The sequence below is a fragment of the Columba livia genome, unplaced genomic scaffold (assembly GCF_036013475.1).
Source record: "Columba livia isolate bColLiv1 breed racing homer unplaced genomic scaffold, bColLiv1.pat.W.v2 Scaffold_2011, whole genome shotgun sequence".
In the NCBI taxonomy this organism is placed as follows: Eukaryota; Metazoa; Chordata; class Aves; order Columbiformes; family Columbidae; genus Columba; species Columba livia.
Genome location: NW_027043173.1, coordinates 18,742 through 40,831, shown reverse-complemented (window position 1 = coordinate 40,831; position 22,090 = coordinate 18,742). Strand labels below are relative to the sequence as shown.

At 60.7% G+C, this 22,090-nt stretch overlaps 1 protein-coding gene across 1 annotated transcript; it reads right to left on the bottom strand.

The window, feature by feature from the left end:
• Window positions 1–7: 7 nt before the first annotated feature.
• Window positions 8–20,659, bottom strand: CLASRP (CLK4 associating serine/arginine rich protein). Its single transcript, XM_065048083.1, is given in 17 exon segments — window positions 8–2,489; window positions 2,491–2,503; window positions 2,625–2,771; window positions 3,919–4,094; window positions 4,096–4,147; window positions 5,974–6,204; window positions 8,399–8,440; window positions 8,536–8,609; window positions 10,251–10,329; window positions 10,442–10,538; window positions 14,820–14,971; window positions 15,066–15,150; window positions 17,623–17,702; window positions 18,692–18,793; window positions 18,888–18,985; window positions 19,855–20,085; window positions 20,505–20,659. Coding segments are annotated over 16 exon segments (1,833 nt in total). The 5' UTR covers window positions 19,954–20,085; window positions 20,505–20,659; the 3' UTR covers window positions 8–2,183.
• Between the last annotated feature and the right edge of the window lie 1,431 nt (window positions 20,660–22,090).

Sequence of the window (22,090 nt, the reverse complement as noted above, 5' to 3'; positions counted from 1 at the left end):
TCTTCTGCATCCTCAGCTTCAGCTTCTCCTGGGGGGTCAGTTTGGGCTGCAAAGGGAACGGGGGGGACGGCGTGTGACACGGGGGGGACACGGGGACACGGTGCAGCTCCCCGGGCTCCCCCCACCACCCCGCGGTGACAATGACACCTCTGCAACCCCCCCAGGGGTCTGGCTGTCCCTGCGGTGACAGCGACACGTGGGTCACCCCCTATGGGGTCCAATTGTCCCTATGGTGACAGTGACACGTGGGTCATCCCCTATGGGGTCCAATTGTCCCTATGGTGACAGTGACACGTGGGTCATCCCCTATGGGGTCCAATTGTCCCTATGGTGACAGTGACACGTGGGTCACCCCCTATGGGGTCTAATTGTCCCTATGGTGACGGTGACACATGGGTCACCCCCTATGGGGTCCAATTGTCCCTATGGTGACAGTGACACGTGGGTCACCCCCTATGGGGTCCAATTGTCCCTATGGTGACGGTGACACGTGGGTCACCCCCCTATGGGGTCCGATTGTCCCTATGGTGACAGTGACACGTGGGTCACCCCCTATGGGGTCCAATTGTCCCTATGGTGACAGTGACACGTGGGTCACCCCCTATGGGGTCCGATTGTCCCTATGGTGACAGTGACACGTGGGTCACCCCCTATGGGGTCCAATTGTCCCTATGGTGACAGTGACACGTGGGTCACCCCCTATGGGGTCCAATTGTCACTATGGTGACAGTGACATGTGGGGTCACCCCCTATGGGGTCCAATTGTCCCTATGGTGACAGTGACACGTGGGTCACCCCCTATGGGGTCCAATTGTCACTATGGTGACAGTGACACGTGGGTCACCCCCTATGGGGTCCGATTGTCCCTACGGTGACAGTGACACGTGGGTCACCCCCTATGGGGTCCAATTGTCCCTATGGTGACAGTGACACGTGGGTCACCCCCTATGGGGTCCGATTGTCCCTATGGTGACAGTGACACGTGGGTCACCCCCTATGGGGTCCAATTGTCCCTATGGTGACAGTGACACGTGGGTCACCCCCTATGGGGTCCAATTGTCACTATGGTGACAGTGACACATGGGTCACCCCCTATGGGGTCCAATTGTCCCTATGGTGACAGTGACACATGGGTCACCGCCTATGGGGTCCAATTGTCCCTATGGTGACAGTGACACGTGGGTCACCCCCTATGGGGTCCAATTGTCCCTATGGTGATGGTGACACATGGGTCACCCCCTCTAGGGTCCTCTGGTGATGGTGACATGTGGGTGACCCCCTATAGGGTCTGGCTGTCCCTATGGTGACAGTGACATGTTGGTGACCCCCAATGGGATCCTGTGGTGACAGTGACACATAGGTCACCCCCTATGGGGTCTGGCTGTCCCTATGGTGATAGTGACACCCTTGTGACCCCCTATAGGGTCTGGCTGTCCCCTATGGTGACAGTGACATGTTGGTGACCCCAATGGGATCCTGTGGTGACAGTGACACATAGGTCACCCCCTATAGGGTCTGGCTGTCCCTATGGTGACAGTGACATGTTGGTGACCCCAATGGGGTCTTGCGGTGACAGTGACACATAGGTCGCCCCCTATGGGGTCTGGCTGTCCCTATGGTGATAGTGACACCCTTGTGACCCCCTATAGGGTCCGGCTGTCCCTATGGTGACAGTGACATGTGGGGTGACCCCAATGGGGTCCTGCGGTGACAGTGACACGTGGGTCACCCCCTATGGGGTCTGGCTGTCCCTATGGTGACAGTGACATGTTGGTGACCCCAATGGGATCCTGTGGTGACAGTGACACATTGGTCACCCCCTATGGGGTCTGGCTGTCCCTATGGTGACAGTGACATGTTGGTGACCCCAATGGGGTCTTGCGGTGACAGTGACACATAGGTCACCCCCTATGGGGTCTGGCTGTCCCTACGGTGATAGTGACACCCTTGTGACTCCCTATAGGGTCTGGCTGTCCCTATGGTGACAGTGACATGTTGGTGACCCCAATTGGGATCCTGTGGTGACAGTGACACATAGGTCACCCCCTATAGGGTCTGGCTGTCCCTATGGTGACAGTGACATGTTGGTGACCCCAATGGGGTCCTGCGGTGACAGTGACACGTGGGTCACCCCCTATGGGGTCTGGCTGTCCCTATGGTGATAGTGACACCCTTGTGACCCCCTATAGGGTCCAGCTGTCCCTATGGTGACAGTGACACGTGGGTGACCTCCTATGGGGTCCGGTTGTCCCTATGGTGACAGTGACACATGAGTCACCCATGGGGCCAAACCCCGGGGCCATGGGGCCACCCCAGGAGGTGACACCCAGGGCCACCCAACCCCCCCCCCAAGCTCCACAGGGTGACAAAGTGGCGGGGGGAGGGGACACAAGGGGACACAATGGGGGGCACCTCGGTGTCCCGGCGATGCCAATTAAAGGGCAGGTTAAATTCTTACTGACTTTGGCAGCTCCCGTCTCTTTACCAGCAGGCAGATTCAGCCCTGGGTGGGGGGGGGGGGGCACACACAGGAGTTAATTAATGGGGTTAATTAATGGGTGCTGACCCCCCCCACCCCCCCCCCCAATGTGATGTGGGTGTCCCCAATGTGTCCCCAGACTCACTTTTTCAGTTTGTCCCCCACGGCGGGTGCTGCGGGTGGCGGGTCCGGGGAGGGCGAGCGGCTGCGGGTGCTGCTGCGGGTGCTGCTGCTGCGGGGGCTGCTGCGGGGACCCCCCCGGCGGGAACGGTCGGTGGAGCGGGAGCGGGACCTGCGGGGGGGGGGAGGTCAGGGGGGGCACAGGGAGCACGAGGTCGTGGGGATGGGGGGAATGGGGGGGAAATATAAGGGGGGGGGGAATAATATAATGGGGGGGGGAATTAATATAATGGGGGGGGGAATTAATAGAATGGGGGGGGAATTAATAGAATGGGGGGGATTGAATAGAATGGGGGGGGGATTGAATAGAATGGGGGGGGATTGAATAGAATGGGGGGGGATTGAATAGAATGGGGGGGAATGAATAGAATGGGGGGGGAATGAATAGAATGGGGGGGGGAACGAATAGAATGGGGGGGGGAATATAATGGGGGGGAACTGGGACTGGAACTGGGGGGGGGTGGAACTGGGGGGGTGGAACTGGGAGGGTGGAACTGGGGGGGGAACTGGGGGGGGTGGGAACTGTGGGGGGAACGGGTGGGGGGAACTAGGTGGGGGAACTGGGGGGGGAACTAGGGGGTGGGAACTAGGGGGGGGGAACTAGGGGGGGGGAACTAGGGGGGGGGAACTAGGGGGGGGGGGACCTGGGGGGGGGGAACTGGGCGGGGGGGGAAACTGGGGGGGGGGAACTGGGGGGGGGGAACTGGGGGGGGGGAACTGGGGGGGGGGAACTGGGGGGGGGGGGAACTGGGGGGGGGAACAGGGGGGGGAAACAGGGGGGGGGGAACTGGGGGGGGGGGGGAACTGGGGGGGGGGGGGAACTGGGGGGGGGGGAACTGGGGGGGGGGAACTGGGGGGGGGGAACTGGGAGGGGGGGAACTGGGAGGGGGGGAACTGGGAGGGGGGAACTGGGAGGGGGGGGAACTGGGAGGGGGGGAACTGGGAGGGGGGAACTGGACAGAAACTGAAGGGGAAACTGGGTGGAAAAGGAGAAGAAAGGGGGGGGCAAAAGGGGGGGGCAAAAGGGGGGGGCAAAAGGGGGGGGCAAAAGGGGGGGGCAAAAGGGGGGGGGGCAAAAGGGGGGGGGGCAAAGGGGGGGGGGCAAAGGGGGGGGGGGCAAAGGGGGGGGGGCAAAGGGGGGGGGGGCAAAGGGGGGGGGGGCAAAGGGGGGGGGGCAAAGGGGGGGGGGCAAAGGGGGGGGGGGCAAAGGGGGGGGGGCAAAAGGGGGGGGGGGGCAAAGGGGATCTCCGCGTCTGTACCGTGAGCGGCGCCGGGGGCCGTAGCGGTGCCCCCCCCGGTCGGGGCTGTAGGAGCGGCGAGCGCCGGCGCCCCTCGCGGCGACAGCGGGACCAGGAGCGGAGCGGCGGGAGCGCGAGCGCCGGTACCGGCCGGGCCGGCGGCAACCGCGGCGACACCGGGAGCTGGAGCTGGACCGAGGACGACGAGGAGGAGGAGGATGGGGAGGAAGACGAGGATGAAGAGCGGCGCCTGTGGGGGACACGGTGATCGTGGTGGCACCGGCGTCCTGGTGGCTTGCAATGCAAATGTCACCCCCAGTTCTCCATGGAGATGCCACCAAGTCCCTCTTGGATCTGATAGGACCCTGAGATGCCACCAAGTCCCTCTTGGATCTGATGGGACCCTGAGATGCCACCACGTCCCTCTTGGATCTGATGGGACCCTGAGATGCCACCAAGTCCCTCTTGGATCTGATGGGACCCTGAGATGCCACCACGTCCCTCTTAGATCTGATGGTCCCCAAGGGACCCTGAGATGCCACCAAGTGCATCCTGGGTCTGATGGGACCCTGGAGATGCCACCAAGTCCCTCTTGGATCTGATGGGACCCTGGAGATGCCACCAAGTCCCTCTTGGACCTGATGGGACCCTGGAGATGCCACCAGGTCCCTCTTAGACCTGATGGTCCCCAAGGACCCTGGAAATGCCACCAAGTCCCCCTTGGGTCTGATGGGACTCTGGAGACACCACCAAGTCCCTCTTGGGTCTGATGGGACCCTGGAGATGCCACCAAGTCCCTCTTGGACCTGATGGGACCCTGGAGATGCCCACCAAGACCCTCTTGGATCTGATGGGACTCTGAGATGCCACCACGTCCCTCTTAGATCTGATGGTCCCCAAGGACCCTGGAGATGCCACCAGGTCCCCCCTGGATCTGATGGGACCCTGGAGATGCCACCAAGTCCCTCTTGGACCTGATGGGACCCTGGAGATGCCACCAGGTCCCTCTTAGACCTGATGGTCCCCAAGGACCCTGGAAATGCCACCAAGTCCCCCTTGGGTCTGATGGGACTCTGGAGACGCCACCAAGTCCCTCTTGGGTCTGATGGGACCCTGGAGATGCCACCAAGTCCCTCTTAGACCTGATGGGACTCTGGAGATGCCACCAAGTCCCTCTTGGACCTGATGGGACTCTGGAGACGCCACCAAGTCCCTCTTGGATCTAATGGGACCCTGGAGATGCCACCAAGACCCTCTTGGATCTGATGGGACTCTGAGATGCCACCACGTCCCCTCTCAGATCTGATGGACCCCAAGAGACCCTGAGATGCCACCAAGTGCATCCTGGGTCTGATGGGGACCGTGGAGATGCCACCAAGTCCCTCTTAGACCTGATGGTCCCCAAGGACCATGGAGATGCCACCAGGTCCCCCTTGGATCTGATGGGACCCTGAGATGCCACCAAGTCCCTCTTAGATCATATAGTCCCCAAGGGACCCTGAGATGCCACCAAGTCCCTCTTAGACCTGATAGACCTGAGGGTCCCCAAGGACCCTGGAGATGCCCCCAAGCACCCTGAGATGCCATCACGTGCCTTCTTGGATCTGATGGGACCCTGAGATGCCCCCAAGCACCCTGAGATCCCATCAAGTCCCTTCTTGGATCTGATGGGACCCTGAGATGCCACCAAGTCCCTCTTGGATCTGATGGGACTCTGGAGATGCCACCAAGTCCCTCTTAGACCTGATAGACCTGATGGTCCCCAAGCACCCTGAGATGCCACCAAGTCCCTCTTGGACCTGATGGGCCTCTGGAGATACCACCAAGTCCCTCTTAGACCTGATGGTCCCCAAGCGACCCTGAGATGCCACCAAGCCCCTCTACGAGCTGTAGAATCCAGCACCGCGATGACACCGGTGCCACCACCACCCCCGCGTGGTTCCTCAACCAAAAACCCCCTTGGCTCCCTCTTGGACAAGCACCATCCACCACGTTACGGTGTCACCGGCGTCCCCAGCGTCCCCCGCCACCACCTCGGTGTTACCAAAACCGCGCTGGGCGTCGAGAGTTACCGACCGGGACGCGGCGCGCCGCCCCGCGCTGCCCGGTGGCACCGAGCGCTGCCGGCCCGGCGCGGCGGCGGTTTTGCCGGGGTTGGCGGTGCCGCCGCCGGTTTGCGCCGCCGAAGCCGCCGCCGCCTCCTCGTCGCTGCCGCCGAAGCTGGTGATGAAGGTGATTTTCTCCTCGTGACCCGGCGACGGCGTCCGCGACCGCGAGCGAGATTCCGAGCTGGACTCCGAGGGAGAGCTGGGGGGATGGGGAACGCGGCGGTTGCCAAAATGCGCCCCCCCAAAATTAAGGGGGATGCTTGGGGATGTCCCCAGTGGGGAAGGGGATGCTCGGGATGTCCCCAATGGGAAGGGGACCATAAGGGATGTCCCTAAAGAGAAGAGGACCCTTGGGGACGTCCCCAATGGGAAGGGGACCCTAAGGGATGTCCCTAAAGAGAAGAGGACCCTTGGGGACGTCCCCAATGGGAAGGGGACCCTAAGGGATGTCCCTAAAGAGAAGAGGACCCTTGGGGACGTCCCCAATGGGAAGGGGACCCTAAGGGATGTCCCTAAAGAGAAGAGGACCCTTGGGGACGTCCCCAATGGGAAGGGGACCCTAAGGGATGTCCCTAAAGAGAAGAGGACCCTTGGGGACGTCCCCAATGGGAAGGGGACCCTAAGGGATGTCCCTAAAGAGAAGAGGACCCTTGGGGACGTCCCCAATGGGAAGGGGACACTCAGGACGTCCCCAGTGGGAAAGGGACCCTTGGGGATGTCCCTAAAGACAAGGGGACCCTCGGGGACATACCCAGTAGGAAGGAGACCCTTGGGGACATTCCCAGTGGGAAGGGGACATGCAGGATGTCCCTAGAGAGAAGGGGACCCTTGGGAATGTCCCCAGTGGGAAGGGGACACTCAGGACGCCCCCAAGGGGAAGGGGACCCTTGGGGAATCCCCAGAGAGAAGGGATGTCCCCAGTGGGAAGGGGACGCTTGGGGACATCCCCAGAGGGAAGGGGACACTCAGGGACGTCCCCAATGGGAAGGGGACCCTTGGGGATGTCCTTAGAGAGAAGGGGACCCTTGGGAATGTCCCCAGTGGGAAGGGGACACTCGGGACGCCCCCAAGGGGAAGGGGACCCTTGGGGACATTCCCAGAGAGAAGTGATGTCCCCAGTGGGAAGGGGACGTTTGGGGACATCCCCAGTGGGAAGGGGACCCTTGGGGATGTCCCTAAAGAGGAGGGGACCCTTGGGGGCATCCCCAGAGAGAAGGGATGTCCCCAGTGGGAAGGGGACACCTAGGGACATCCCCAGCGGGAAAGGAACCCTTGGGGACATCCCCAGTGGGAAGGGGACACTTGGGGACATCCCCAATGGGAAGGGGATGTCCCCAGCAGGGAGAGCACCCTCAGGGATGTCCCCCAGTGGGAAGGGGACCCTTGGGGACATCCCTAAAGACAAGGGGACTCTTGGGGACGTCCCCAAAGACAAGGGGACCCTCAGGATGTCCCCAATGGGAAGGGGACCCTCGGGGACGTCCCCAAAGACAAGGGGACCCTCAGGATGTCCCCAATGGGAAGGGGACCCTTGGGGACGTCCCCAAAGACAAGGGGATCCTCAGGATGTCCCCAATGGGAAGGGGACCCTTGGGGACGTCCCCAAAGACAAGGGGACCCTCAGGATGTCCCCAATGGGAAGGGGACCCTTGGGGACGTCCCCAAAGACAAGGGGACCCTCAGGATGTCCCCAATGGGAAGGGGACCCTCGGGGACGTCCCCAAAGACAAGGGGACCCTCAGGATGTCCCCAATGGGAAGGGGACCCTTGGGGACGTCCCCAAAGACAAGGGGACCCTCAGGATGTCCCCAATGGGAAGGGGACCCTCGGGGACGTCCCCAAAGACAAGGAGGACCCTCAGGATGTCCCCAATGGGAAGGGGACCCTTGGGGACGTCCCCAAAGACAACGGGACCCTCAGGATGTCCCCAATGGGAAGGGGACCCTTGGGGACATCCCCAAAGACAAGGGGACCCTCAGGATGTCCCCAATGGGAAGGGGACCCTTGGGGACGTCCCCAAAGACAAGAGGACCCTCAGGATGTCCCCAATGGGAAGGGGACCCTTGGGGACGTCCCCAAAGACAAGGGGACCCTCAGGATGTCCCCAATGGGAAGGGGACCCTTGGGGACGTCCCCAAAGACAAGGGGACCCTCAGGATGTCCCCAATGGGAAGGGGGACCCTTGGGGACGTCCCCGAAAGACAAGGGGACCCTCAGGATGTCCCCAATGGGAAGGGGACCCTTGGGGACGTCCCCAAAGACAAGGGGACCCTCAGGATGTCCCCAATGGGAAGGGGACCCTTGGGGACATCCCCAAAGACAAGGGGACCCTCAGGATGTCCCCAATGGGAAGGGGACCCTTGGGGACGTCCCTGGGGGTGAATCGCACTCACCGTTTGTAGGGGTCGTACGTGGGGCTGTCCCTGCGCGCGTAGCTGCGAAGGACACGGCGTCAGGGTTGGGGACACCGGGGGGGGACACGGAGCCCCCGGGACCCCCAGGAAGGGGACAGGGAGCCAGGGGGGGTCACCTGGGGGGGCTGATCTTCCTCCCTTTCAGGCGTTTCTCCCGGAATTCCCTGCGCTGGCGGCGAGAGCGACGGCCCTGGGGGGATATAGGGACCCCCCCATAGGGTTATAGACCCCCCAGGGGCATTTAGGGACCCCCCCATGGGGCTATAGACACACCAGGGGATTTAGGGACCCCTTCATGGGGTTATAGACACACCACGGGCATTTAGGGACCCCCCCCCCCGCCATGCGGTTATAGACTCCCCAAGGGCATTTAGGGACCCCCCCCATGGGGTTATAGACACATCAGGGGACTTAGGGCCCCCCATGGGGTTATAAAGCCCCCCAATGGGGTTACAAACCCCCCCTCCAGGGTTACAGCCCCCCCATAGGGATTTAAGGACCTCCCCATGGGGTTACAACCCCATCATGGGGATTTAGGGACCCCCCACTGGGCTACAGCCCCCATAGGGATTTAAGGACCCCCCCATGGGGTTACAACCCCATCATGGGGATTTAGGGACCCCCCACTGGGCTACAGCCCCCATAGGGATTTAAGGACCCCCCATGGGGTTACAACCCCATCATGGGGATTTAGGGACCCCCCCATTGGGCTACAGCCCCCATAGGGATTTAAGGACCCCCCATGGGGTTACAACCCCATCATGGGGATTTAGGGACCCCCCCATTGGGCTACAGCCCCCATAGGGATTTAAGGACCCCCCATGGGGTTACAACCCCCATCATGGGGATTTAGGGACCCCCCCATTGGGCTACAGCCCCCATAGGGATTTAAGGGACCCCCCCATGTGGGTTTCAGGGACCGCCCACGGGGTTACAAACCCCCCATGGGGATTTAGGGACCCCCCTCCAGGGTTACAAACCCCCCATGGGGAATTAGGGACCCCTAAAGGGGCTACAACCCCCCCACCATGGGATTTAGGGACCCCCCTCATGGGGTTACAGTCCCCCCAGGGGGGATTTAGGGACCCCTAATGGGGTTACAAACCCCCCTTGGGGATTTAGGGACCCCCCTCATGGGGTTACAGTCCCCCCAGGGGGGATTTAGGGACCCCTAATGGGGTTACAAACCCCCCATGGGGATTTAGGAACCCCCCTCATGGGGTTACAGTCCCCCCAGGGGGGATTTAGGGACCCCTAATGGGGTTACAAACCCCCCATGGGGATTTAGGAACCCCCCTCATGGGGTTACAGTCCTCCCAGGGGGGATTTAGGGACCCCCAATGGGGTTACAAACCCCCCCATGGGGATTTAGGAACCCCCCTCATGGGGTTACAGTCCCCCCCAGGGGGGATTTAGGGACCCCTAATGGGGTTACAAACCCCCCATGGGGATTTAGGAACCCCCCTCATGGGGTTACAGTCCCCCCAGGGGGGATTTAGGGACCCCTAATGGGGTTACAAACCCCCCTTGGGGATTTAGGAACTCCCCTCATGGGGTTACAGTCCCCCCAGGGGGGATTTAGGGACCCCTAATGGGGTTACAAACCCCCCATGGGGATTTAGGAACCCCCCTCATGGGGATTTCAGGACCCCCCCATGGGGATTTCAGGACCCCCCATGGGATTAAAAACACCCCAGAGGGATTTAGGGATCCCCTATGGGATTAAACCCCCAACCAAGGGGATTTAGGGACCCCCCCCATGGGGTTACAAACCCCCCAAGGGGGATTTCGGGACCCCCCAGGGGTATTTAAGCCCCCCCAGCTCCCTCACCGAGTACATGGCTTTCTCCTCCTCCAGCGCTTTGGCGTTCTTAATGGCTTCCGCCTCCTCCTTGTCCTTCCGCAACATCCTTGTGCGCCCCAAAAAACACAGAGACCCCCAGTAAACCCCCCCCCGGGGTGCTGGGGGGTCCCCAAGGTCACTGGGGTGTCCCCAAAGTCCCCCCCCCGGGGTGTCCCCACCTGACGAAGTCGCCCTCGGCCATCCCGTAGGTGGTGGCTTGTTTGTTGAGGTCGGCGACCTGCTCCTGGTTCAGCTCGTCCACGTCCACCTCCACGTCTGGGGGAGGGGGGGGAATAATAAGGGGGGGGGGAATAATAAGGGGGGGGAATAATGGGGGGGGAGAGGGGGGAAATAATAAGGGGGGGAGAGGGGGAGAAATAATAAGGGGGGGCAGAGGGGGGAAATAATAAGGGGGGGGATTAATAAAGGGGGGGAGAGGGGGGAAATAATAAGGGCAGGTAATAATAAGGAGGGGGAGATGGGGGGAAATAATAAGGGGGGGGGGAAGAAGGGGAGAAATAATAAGGGCGGGTTATAATAAGGGGGGGGGAGGGGGGAAATAATAAGGGGGGGAGAGGGGAGGAATAATAAGGGGGGTTATAATAAGGGGGGGAAATAATAAGGGGGGGGAAATAATAAGGGGGGGAAATAATAAGGGGGGGAAATAATAAGGGGGGGAAATAATAAGGGGGGGAAATAATAGGGGGGGGAGGGGGGGAAATAATAAGGGGGGGAGGGGGGAATAATAAGGGGGGGAGGGGGGAATAATAAGGGGGGGAGAGGGGGGAAAAATAAGGGGGGGAGAGGGGGAAAAATAAGGGGGGGAGAGGGGGGAAAAATAAGGGGGGAGAGAGGGGGGAAAAATAAGGGGGGGAGAGGGGGGAATAATAAGGGGGGAGAGGGGGCAAAAATAAGGGGGGGAGAGGGGGGAATAATAAAGGGGGGAAGAGGGGAGAAATAATAAGGGGGGGGGGAAATAATAAGGGGGAGGAGAGGGGAGAAATAATAAGGGGGGAGGGGGGGAATAATAAGGGGGGAGGGGGGGAATAATAAGGGGGGGAGGGGGGGAATAATAAGGGGGGAGAGGGGGGAATAATAAGGGGGGAGAGGGGGGAATAATAAGGGGGGAGAGGGGGAATAATAGGGGGAGAGGGGGGAATAATAAGGGGGGAGAGGGGGGAATAATAAGGGGGGGGGAATAATAAGGGGGGGGGGAATAATAAGGGGGGAGAGGGGGGAATAATAAGGGGGGAGAGGGGGGAATAATAAGGGGGGGGGAATAATAAGGGGGAGGGGGGGAATAATAAGGGGGGAGAGAGGGGGCAATAATAAGGGGGGGAGAGGGGGCAATAATAAGGGGGGGAGAGGGGGCAATAATAAGGGGGGGGAGGGGGGAATAATAAGGGGGGGGAGGGGGAATAATAAGGGGGGGGAGGGGGGAATAATAAGGGGGGGGAGGGGGGAATAATAAGGGGGGGGAGGGGGGAATAATAAGGGGGGGGAGGGGGGCAATAATAAGGGGGGGGGAGGGGGCAATAATAAGGGGGGGGAGGGGCAATAATAAGGGGGAGGGGGGGAACAATAAGGGGGGAGGGGGGAAATAATAAGGGGGGGAGAGGGGGAATAATAAGGGGGGGAGAGGGGGAATAATAAGGGGGGGAGAGGGGGGAATAATAAGGGGGGGAGAGGGGGGAATAATAAGGGGGGGAGAGGGGGGAATAATAAGGGGGGGAGGGAATAAGGGGGGGAAGAGGGGGAAATAATGGGGGGGGAAGAGGGGGAAATAACGGGGGGGAAGAGGGGGAAATAACGGGGGGGGGAGAGGGGGAAATAACGGGGGGGGGAGAGGGGAGAGGACCAGACAGGGAAATGGGGAGATAATGGAGAGACAATGGGCAGGGAAACGGGCAGGAAACTGGGGAGAGAATGGGGAGGAAACGGGCAGGAAACTGGGGAGAGAATGGGGAGGAAACAGGCAGGAAACTGGGGAGATAATGGGGAGGAAACAGGCAGGAAAAACGGGCAGGAAACTGCCAAATGAGCAGAGAAACGGGGAGAGAACGGGCAGGGAAATGGGGAGAGAACTGGGAAGAGAATGGGGAGGAAACGGGCAGGAAAATGGGCAGGAAAAACGGGCAGGAAACTGCCAAATGAGCAGAGAAACGGGCAGAGAACGGGCAGGGAAATGGGGAGAGAACTGGGAAGAGAATGGGGAGGAAACGGGCAGGAAAACAGGCAGGAAACTGCCAAATGGGCAGGGAAATGGGGAGAGAAGGGGCAGGGAAACAGGCAGGAAACTGGGGAGAGAATGGGGAGGAAACGGCAGGAAAACGGGCAGGAAACTGCCAAATGGGCAGGGAAATAGGGAGAGAACGGGCAGGGAAATGGGGAGAGAACTGGGGAGATAATGGGGAGGAAATGGGCAGGAAAATGGGCAGGAAAACGGGCAGGAAAACGGGCAGGAAACTGCCAAATGAGCAGAGAAACGGGCAGAGAACGGGCAGGGAAATGGGGAGAGAACTGGGGAGAGAATGGGGAGGAAACGGGCAGGAAAACAGGCAGGAAACTGCCAAATGGGCAGAGAAATGGGGAGAGAATGGGCAAGGAAATGGGGAGAGAACGGGGAGGGAAACGGGGAGAGAACGGGCAGGAAACGGGGAGAGAACGGGCAGGGAAACGGGGAGAGAACGGGCAGGGAAACGGGGAGGAAACGGGCAGGGAAACGGGGAGGAAACGGGCAGGGAAACGGAAGACGGGGAGAGAACGGGCAGGGAAACGGGGAGAGAACGGGCAGGGAAACGGGGAGAGAACGGGCAGGGAAACGGGAGAGAACGGGCAGGGAAACGGGGGAGAGAACGGGCAGGGAAACGGGGAGAGAACGGGCAGGGAAACAGGCAGGAAACTGCCAAATGGGCAGGGAAACGGGGAGAGAACGGCAGGGAAATTGGCAGGAAACTGGGGATAGAATGGGGAGGAAACAGGCAGGAAACTGCCAAATGGGCAGGGAAATGGGGAGAGAACGGGCAAGGAAACTGGGGAGAGAATGGGGAGGAAATGGGCAGGAACCTGGGGAGATACTGGGGAGGAAACAGGCAGGAAAACGGGCAGGAAACTGCCAAATGGGCAGAGAAGCGGGGAGAGAACGGGCAGGGAAATGGGGAGAGAACGGGCAGGGAAACGGGGAGAGAACGGGCAGGGAAACGGGGGAGAGAATGGGCAGGGAAACGGGCAGGAAACTGGGGAGAGAATGGGGAGGAAACGGGCAGGAAAACAGGCAGGAAACTGCCAAATGGGCAGGGAAATGGGGAGAGAATGAGCAGGGAAATGGGGAGAGAACGGGGGAGGGAAACGGGGAGAGAACGGGGAGGGAAACGGGGAGAGAACGGGCAGGGAAACGGGGAGGAAACTGGGGAGAGAATGGGGAGGAAACGGGCAGGAAACTGCCAAATGGGCAGGGAAACGGGGGAGAGAACTGGGGAAAGAATGGGGAGGAAACGGGCAGGAAAACGGGCAGGAAACTGCCAAATGGGCAGGGAAATAGGGAGAGAATGAGCAGGGAAATGGGGAGAGAACGGGCAGGGAAACGGGGAGAGAACGGGGAGGGAAACGGGGAGAGAACGGGGAGGGAAACGGGGAGAGAACGGGCAGGGAAACGGGCAGGGAAACGGGCAGGGAAACGGGGAGGAAACGGGCAGGGAAACGGGGAGGAAACGGGCAGGGAAACGGGGAGGAAATGGGCAGGGAAACGGGGAGGAAACGGGCAGGGAAACGGGCAGGGAAACGGGGAGGAAACTGCCAAATGGGCAGGGAAATGGGGAGAGAACGGGGAGGGAAACGGGGAGAGAACGGGGAGGGAAACGGGGAGAGAACGGGCAGGGAAACGGGGAGAGAACGGGCAGGGAAACGGGGAGGAAACGGGCAGGGAAACGGGGAGGAAACGGGCAGGGAAACGGGGAGGAAACTGCCAAATGGGCAGGGAAATGGGGAGAGAATGGGCAAGGAAATGGGAGGGAAACGGGGAGGGAAACGGGGAGGGGAAACGGGGAGGGAAACGGGGAGGGAAACGGGGAGGGAAACGGGGAGAGAAACGGGGAGGGAAACGGGGAGAGAAACGGGGAGGGAAACGGGGAGAGAACGGGCAAGGAAACTGGGAGGAAATGGGGAGGAAATGGGCAGGAAACTGGGGAGATAATGGGGAGGGAAACGGGGAGGGAAACGGGGAGGGAAACGGGGAGGGAAACGGGGAGGGAAACGGGGAGGGAAACGGGGAGGGAAACGGGGAGGGAAACGGGGAGGGAAACGGGGAGGGAAACGGGGAGGGAAACGGGGAGGGAAACGGGGAGGGAAACGGGGAGGGAAACGGGGAGAGAACGGCAAGGGAAACTGGGGAGAGAATGGGGAGGAAATGGGCAGGAAACTGGGGAGATAATGGGGAGGGAAATGGGGAGAGAACTGGGGAGAGAATGGGGAGGAAACAGGCAGGAAAACGGGCAGGAAACTGCCAAATGGGCAGGGAAAATGGGGAGAGAAGAGGCAAGGAAAGGGGCAGCGCGTTACCGATGTCGGGGATGACCTCGTCCTCGTCCTCCTCGCTGTCCTCCTCGCTGTCGTCCTCGTCCCCGCGCGGCTGCGGCTCCGGCGCCCCCTCCAGCTCGGCCACCGTGCTGTCCTCGTACGTGTACCCGATGGACGCCTTCTTCTCCGCCAGCCTGGGGACACACGCGTCACCCCCTCCTGTCACCCACCCTGGGGACACCCTGGGGACACCCTGGGTGACACCCGTCCCCCTCTTGTCACACTCACTTCTTCTTCTCGTCCTCGTTGGGTTTTTGGAGGCCACCGTAGAGCTCGTCGATGTAGATCTGGTACAGACATTGCTCCTCCGAGACTGGGGACAATATGGGTTGATTTAGGGGGGGTTCACCCCAAAATCCACCCCCTGTACCCCCAGACACTGCTCCTCTGAGACTGGGGACATGGAGACAATATGGGCTGATTTGGGGGGGATTCACCCCAAAATCCCCCCCTTGACACTGCTCCTCTGAGACTGGGGACATGGGGACAATATGGGGTGATTTGGGGGGGATTCACCCCAAAATCCACCCCCTGTACCCCCAGACACTGCTCCTCTGAGACTGGGGACATGGGGACAATATGGGGTGATTTGGGGGGGATTCACCCCAAAATCCACCCCCTGTACCCCCAGACACTGCTCCTCTGAGACTGGGGACATGGGGACAATATGGGCTGATTTGGGGGGGATTCACCCCAAAATCCACCCCCAGACACTGCTCCTCTGAGACTGGGGGACATGGGGACAACATGGGCTGATTTGGGGGGGTTTCACCCCAAAATCCACCCCCTGCACCCCCAGACACTGCTCCTCTGAGACTGGGGACATGGGGACAATATGGGCTGATTTGGGGGGGATTCACCCCAAAATCCCCCCCTAGACACTGCACCTCTGAGACTGGGGACATGGGGACAATATGGCCCGATTTGGGGGGGATTCACCCCAAAATAGGGACAACACAGCCAAATTTGGGGTGAATTCACCCCAAAATCCACCCCCTGCACCCCCAGACACTGCTCCTCTGACACTGGGGACATGGGGACAATATGGGTTGATTTGGGGGGGATTCACCCCAAAATCCCCCCCTTGACACTGCTCCTCTGACACTGGGGACATGGGGACAATATGGGTTGATTTGGGGGGGGATTCACCCCAAAATCCACCCCCTGCACCCCAGACACTGCTCCTCTGAGACTGGGGACATGGGGACAATATGGGCTGATTTGGGGGGGATTCACCCCAAAATCCCCCCCTTGACACTGCTCCTCTGAGACTGGGGACATGGGGACAATATGGGTTGATTTGGGGGGGATTCACCCCAAAATCCACCCCCTGTACCCCCAGACACTGCTCCTCTGAGGACTGGGGACATGGGGACAATATGGGCTGATTTGGGGGGGATTCACCCCAAAATCCCCCCTTGACACTGCTCCTCTGAGACTGGGGACATGGGGACAATATGGGCTGATTTGGGGGGGATTCACCCCAAAATCCACCCCTTGACACTGCTCCTCTGAGACTGGGGACATGGGGACAATATGGGCTGATTTGGGGGGGATTCACCCCAAAATCCACCCCCAGACACTGCTCCTCTGAGACTGGGGACATGGGGACAATATGGGCTGATTTGGGGGGGATTCACCCCAAAATCCACCCCTTGACACTGCACCTCTGAGACTGGGGACATGGGGACAATATGGGCTGATTTGGGGGGGATTCACCCCAAAATCCACCCTCTGTACCCCCAGACACTGCACCTCTGAGACGGGGGACAAGGGGACAATATGGGTTGATTTAGGGGGGATTCACCCCAAAATCCACCCCTTGACACTGCTCCTCTGAGACCGGGGACATAGGGACAATATGGGCTGATCTGGGGGGGGTTCACCCCAAAATCCACCCCCTGTACCCCCAGACACTGCTCCTCTGAGACTGGGGACATGGGGACAATATGGGCTGATTTGGGGGGGATTCACCCCAAAATCCACCCCTTGACACTGCTCCTCTGAGACTGGGGACATGGGGACAATATGGGCTGATTTGGGGGGGATTCACCCCAAAATCCACCCCTTGACACTGCTCCTCTGAGACTGGGGACATGGGGACAACATGGGCTGATTTGGGGGGGTTTCACCCCAAAATCCACCCCCTGCACCCCCAGACACTGCTCCTCTGAGACTGGGGACATGGGGACAATATGGGTTGATTTGGGGGGGATTCACCCCAAAATCCACCCCTTGACACTGCTCCTCTGAGACTGGGGACATGGGGACAATATGGGTTGATTTGGGGGGGATTCACCCCAAAATCCACCCCCCTGCACCCCCAGACACTGCTCCTCTGAGACTGGGGACATAGGGACAATATGGGCTGATTTGGGGGGGATTCACCCCAAAATCCACCCCCTGCACCCCCAGACACTGCTCCTCTGAGACTGGGGACATGGGGACAATATAGGTTGATTTGGGGGGGATTCACCCCAAAATCCACCCCCTGCACCCCCAGACACTGCTCCTCTGAGACTGGGGGACATGGGGACAATATGGGCTGATTTGGGGGGGATTCACCCCAAAATCCACCCCCTAGACACTGCTCCTCTGACACTGGGGACATGGGGACAATATGGCCCGATTTGGGGGGGGATTCACCCCAAAATAGGGACAAAACAGCCCAATTTGGGGTGAATTCACCCCAAAATCCACCCCCCGCACCCCCACTCGCTGCTCCTCAATCCTGGGGGGACAGCACGGCCCAATTTGGGGTGAATTCACCCCAAAATCCACTCACTGCCGGCGAAGTCGTTCTGCACCAGCCCCCGGTACCGCTCGTAGTTGCATTTCCTCTCATCCGACTCCTGCTCGGGGGATCTGGGGGGGGGGGGGGGTAAACACATCATTATTAATTAACCCCCCCACGCTAATTTGGGGCTTCTCCCCCCCCCCCATCTATTAGTTTTGGGGTGGGGGGATGGATCCCTTTGCCCCATTTTACCCCCCGCTCGCTCCAGTTTATACTGGGAGCTCCATACTAGTCCCAGTCCTCCAATATCAGGATGGGGGGGGGGGGGGTAAACACATCATTATTAATTAACCCCCCCACGCTAATCTGGGGCTTCTCCCCCCCCCCATCTATTAGTTTTGGGGTGGGGGGATGGATCCCTTTGCCCCATTTTACCCCCTGCTCGCTCCAGTTTATACTGGGAGCTCCATACTAGTCCCAGTCCTCCAATATCAGGATGGGGGGGGGAGGGTAAACACATCATTATTAATTAACCCCCCCACGCTAATTTGGGGCTTCTCCCCCCCCCCATCTATTAGTTTTGGGGTGGGGGGATGGATCCCTTTGCCCCATTTTACCCCCCGCTCGCTCCAGTTTATACTGGGAGCTCCATACTAGTCCCAGTCCTCCAAAATCAGGATGGGGGGGGGGGGGTAAACACATCATTATTAATTAACCCCCCCACGCTAATTTGGGGCTTCTCCCCACCCCCATCTATTAGTTTTGGGGTGGGGGGATGGATCCCTTTGCCCCATTTTACCCCCCGCTCGCTCCAGTTTATACTGGGAGCTCCATACTAGTCCCAGTCCTCCAAAATCAGGATGGGGGGGGGGGGGGGGTAAATACATCATTATTAATTAACCCCCCCACGCTAATTTGGGGCTTCTCCCCCCCCCCATCTATTAGTTTTGGGGTGGGGGGATGGATCCCTTTGCCCCATTTTACCCCCCGCTCGCTCCAGTTTATACTGGGAGCTCCATACTAGTCCCAGTCCTCCAATATCAGGATGGGGGGGGGGGGTGACCCCACAGCATGGGGGTGGATTTTGGGGTGTCGTCCCCCCCCCCCCCAAACTTACATGGGGTTGAGCAGGGGGGGTGTGTAGAGCGGGATGTGATCCAGATGTGCCCGTACGTCGAATCGGTCGATCATGTTGTTGGTGTCCCCTTGCCAGGGCATCCTATGGGGACAATTTGGGGGGGGGGGCAGGATTACCCACACTCCCCCAGGGATTTTGGGGGACCCCGGGGGGGATTTTGGGGGGGGTCACTCACATATTAACGGGGCTCTCGGCCGCCAGAGCGACGGCCGAATCCAGGTGGACTTTGCAGGCGCGACCGTGGACCTGGAGAAACTGCGCTGGGTCCTTTTTCTGGGTGAGAAAAGCCCCAATTTTGGGTTAAAAACATCAGAAATCGGTTAAATAATCAAGAAAATCAATTAATTTAATATAAATAATGAATAAAACTCCTAAGAGTTAAAGAAAACTGGGGGGGGCTGCTCCAACTGCTCCTTTTCTGCCCCAAAACTGGGGGGTGTTGGGGTCACTGTTGTCACTGGGGGGGGTGTTGGGGTCACCATTGTCCCCAAGGGGGGTGACAAAGCCACTGTTGTCCCTGGGGGGGTTTTGGGGTCACTGGTGTCCCTGAGGTCACCATTGTCCCCAAGGGGGGTGTCGGGGTCACCACTGTCCCCAACGGGGGGTGTCAGGGTTACTATTGTCCCCAGGGGGGTGTTGGGGTCACCAGTGTCCCTGGGGGGGCTTTGGGGTCACTGGTGTCCCTGGGGTCACCACTGTCCCCAAGGGGGGGTGTCAGGGTCACCATAGTCCCCAAGGGGGGGTGTTGGGGTCACTGGTGCCCCTGGGGTCACCACTGTCCCCAAGGGGGGTGTTGGGGTCACCACTGTCCCTGGGGGGGGTGTTGGGGTCACCATTGTCCCCAAGGGGGGTGACAAAGCCACTGTTGTCCCTGGGGGGGTTTTGGGATCACTGGTGTCCCTGAGGTCACCATTGTCCCCAAGGGGGGTGTCGGGGTCACCACTGTCCCCAAGGGGGGGTGTCAGGGTCACTGGTGCCCCTGGGGTCACCATTGTCCCCAAGGGGGGGTGTCGGGGTCACCATTGTCCCCAAGGGGGGTGTTGGGGTCACTGTTGTCCCTGGGAGGCGGGGGGCGTCGGGGTCACCGTTGTCCCCGTTATCCCCGGTTGGCGGGGGGGGGTCCCGGTCCCGGTTCCACTCACGATTTTCTCGTAGTACTCGCGGCGCCGTTCCGCCCGTTTCTTGTAATCCACCATCATCCCGCGCAGCTTGCGCTCGTGCTTCCGGGCCTCGTGCCACATCCCGGGGGCACCGGAGGCACCGGGGCGGGGGGGGGAAACGGGACACCGAGTAGGGGGGGAACCGGGACACCGAGTGAGGAGAACCGGGACACCGTGGGGTTGGAGAGGAGGAGGCGCAGCGGCTGCTGGTTCCTACGGGAGAACGGGTGTTATAGGACACGGAGCGACCCGGGATTGGGGGGTACGGGACACCCGGTGGCGATACCGGGAGGGGGGGGCAGTGATAACGGGAGTGGGGGGGAACACACCGGGAGTGGGGGGGCAGGGGACACCGGGAGTGAGGGGGCAGGGGACACCGGGCACCCCCGCGGAAGGATGGGGACACTGTGGGGGTAGCGGGAGCGCCGGTACCGGGGCGGACGGACACACACCGGGCACCCCTCGGGGCGCACAGGCCCCGGATCGGGCCCGTCGGGGGATTCGCTACCGCGGCGGCCCCTGAGCGGCCCCGGTGGGTCGGGGGGGATCCAGGGGGGGGACGGAGAAAGGGGCCGGGACCCGGTGGTACCGGAGAAACGGGCCGGGAAGCGACCGGACGAACATCCACTCACCGGCGGGCCCGCCGCACCGGAGCGAGCGGAAGCGGAAGTGAGGGCGAGGAAAGGGGCGGGGCGCTGCGTATGACGTGGCGGAGAGGGAGGAGTCGGAGGAGGGGGCGTGGCCTCAGGGCCGCGGCGCGAAAAGGGGATGGGGCTTCGTGGTGGGGCGGGGTTGCTGGGGGGCGTGGTCTTGAGGGGGCGGTGCCTGGTGGCGGGGGCGGGGCTTAGGGCGGGGCAGCAGCTGCAGCGCTCGTCCCAGTCGCAGGGCGATACTGGGCCATACTGGTCCCAGTTCTAGTTGAATACTGGGCCATACCGGTCCCTGTTGCTGCTCCCAGTCCTAAGACTATACTGGACCATACTGGTCCTTGTTCCGGGGCGATACTGGGCCATACTGGTCCTTGTTCCGGGGCAATACTGGGCCATACTGGTCCTTGTTCCGGGGCGATACTGGGCCATACTGGTCCCAGTCTCAGGGCGATACTGGTGCCAGCCCAGCCCCATTGCAGTCCCCATGTGCTGGTGCTGTCCCAGTACCAGCCCAGTACCATCCCAGTGCCGTCCCAGTCCCAGTATCGTCCCCGTACCATCCCAGTGCCATCCCAGTCCCACCCCAGTGCCATTCCAGTACCGTCCCAGTATCATCCCAGTGCCATCCCGGCATCGTTCCGGTCCCAGTATCATCCCAGTGCCGTCCCAGCCCCATCCCAGTGTCATTCCCATCCCAGTCCCATTCCCGTTCCCATCCCAATCCCATCCCAGTGCGATCCCATTCCAGTGCCATCCCAGTCCCACTCCCAGTTCCATCCCAGTCCCATTCCCATCCCATTCCCATCCCACTCTCATCCCAGTCCCATTCCCATCCCAATCCCATGCCAATCCCAATCCCATCCCAGTCCCATTCCCATCCCAGTGCTGTCCCATTCCCAGTGCCATTCCCATTCCAGTGCCATCCCACTCCCGCTCCCACTCCCATGCCAGTCCCACTCCCATCCCAGTCCCATTCCCATCCCCATCCCACTCCCATCCCAGTCCCACTCCCATCCCAGTCCCATTCCCATCCCCATCCCACTCCCATCCCAGTCCCACTCCCATCCCAGTCCCACTCCCATCCCAGTCCCATTCCCATCCCCATCCCACTCCCATCCCAGTCCCACTCCCATCCCAGTCCCATTCCCATCCCCATCCCACTCCCATCCCAGTCCCACTCCCATCCCAGTCCCATTCCCATCCCCATCCCACTCCCATCCCAGTCCCACTCCCATCCCAGTCCCATTCCCATCCCCATCCCACTCCCATCCCAGTCCCACTCCCATCCCAGTCCCATTCCCATCCCAGTCCCTTTCCCATTCCATTCCCATCCCACTCCCATCCCAGTCCCACTCCCAGTGCCATCCCAGTCCCATTCCCATCCCACTCCCTTTCCCATCCCAGTCCCATTCCCAGTCCCATTCCCATCCCAGTCCCTTTCCCATTCCATTCCCATCCCACTCCCATCCCAGTCCCATTCCCATCCCCATCCCACTCCCATCCCAGTCCCACTCCCATCCCAGTCCCATTCCCATCCCCATCCCACTCCCATCCCAGTCCCACTCCCA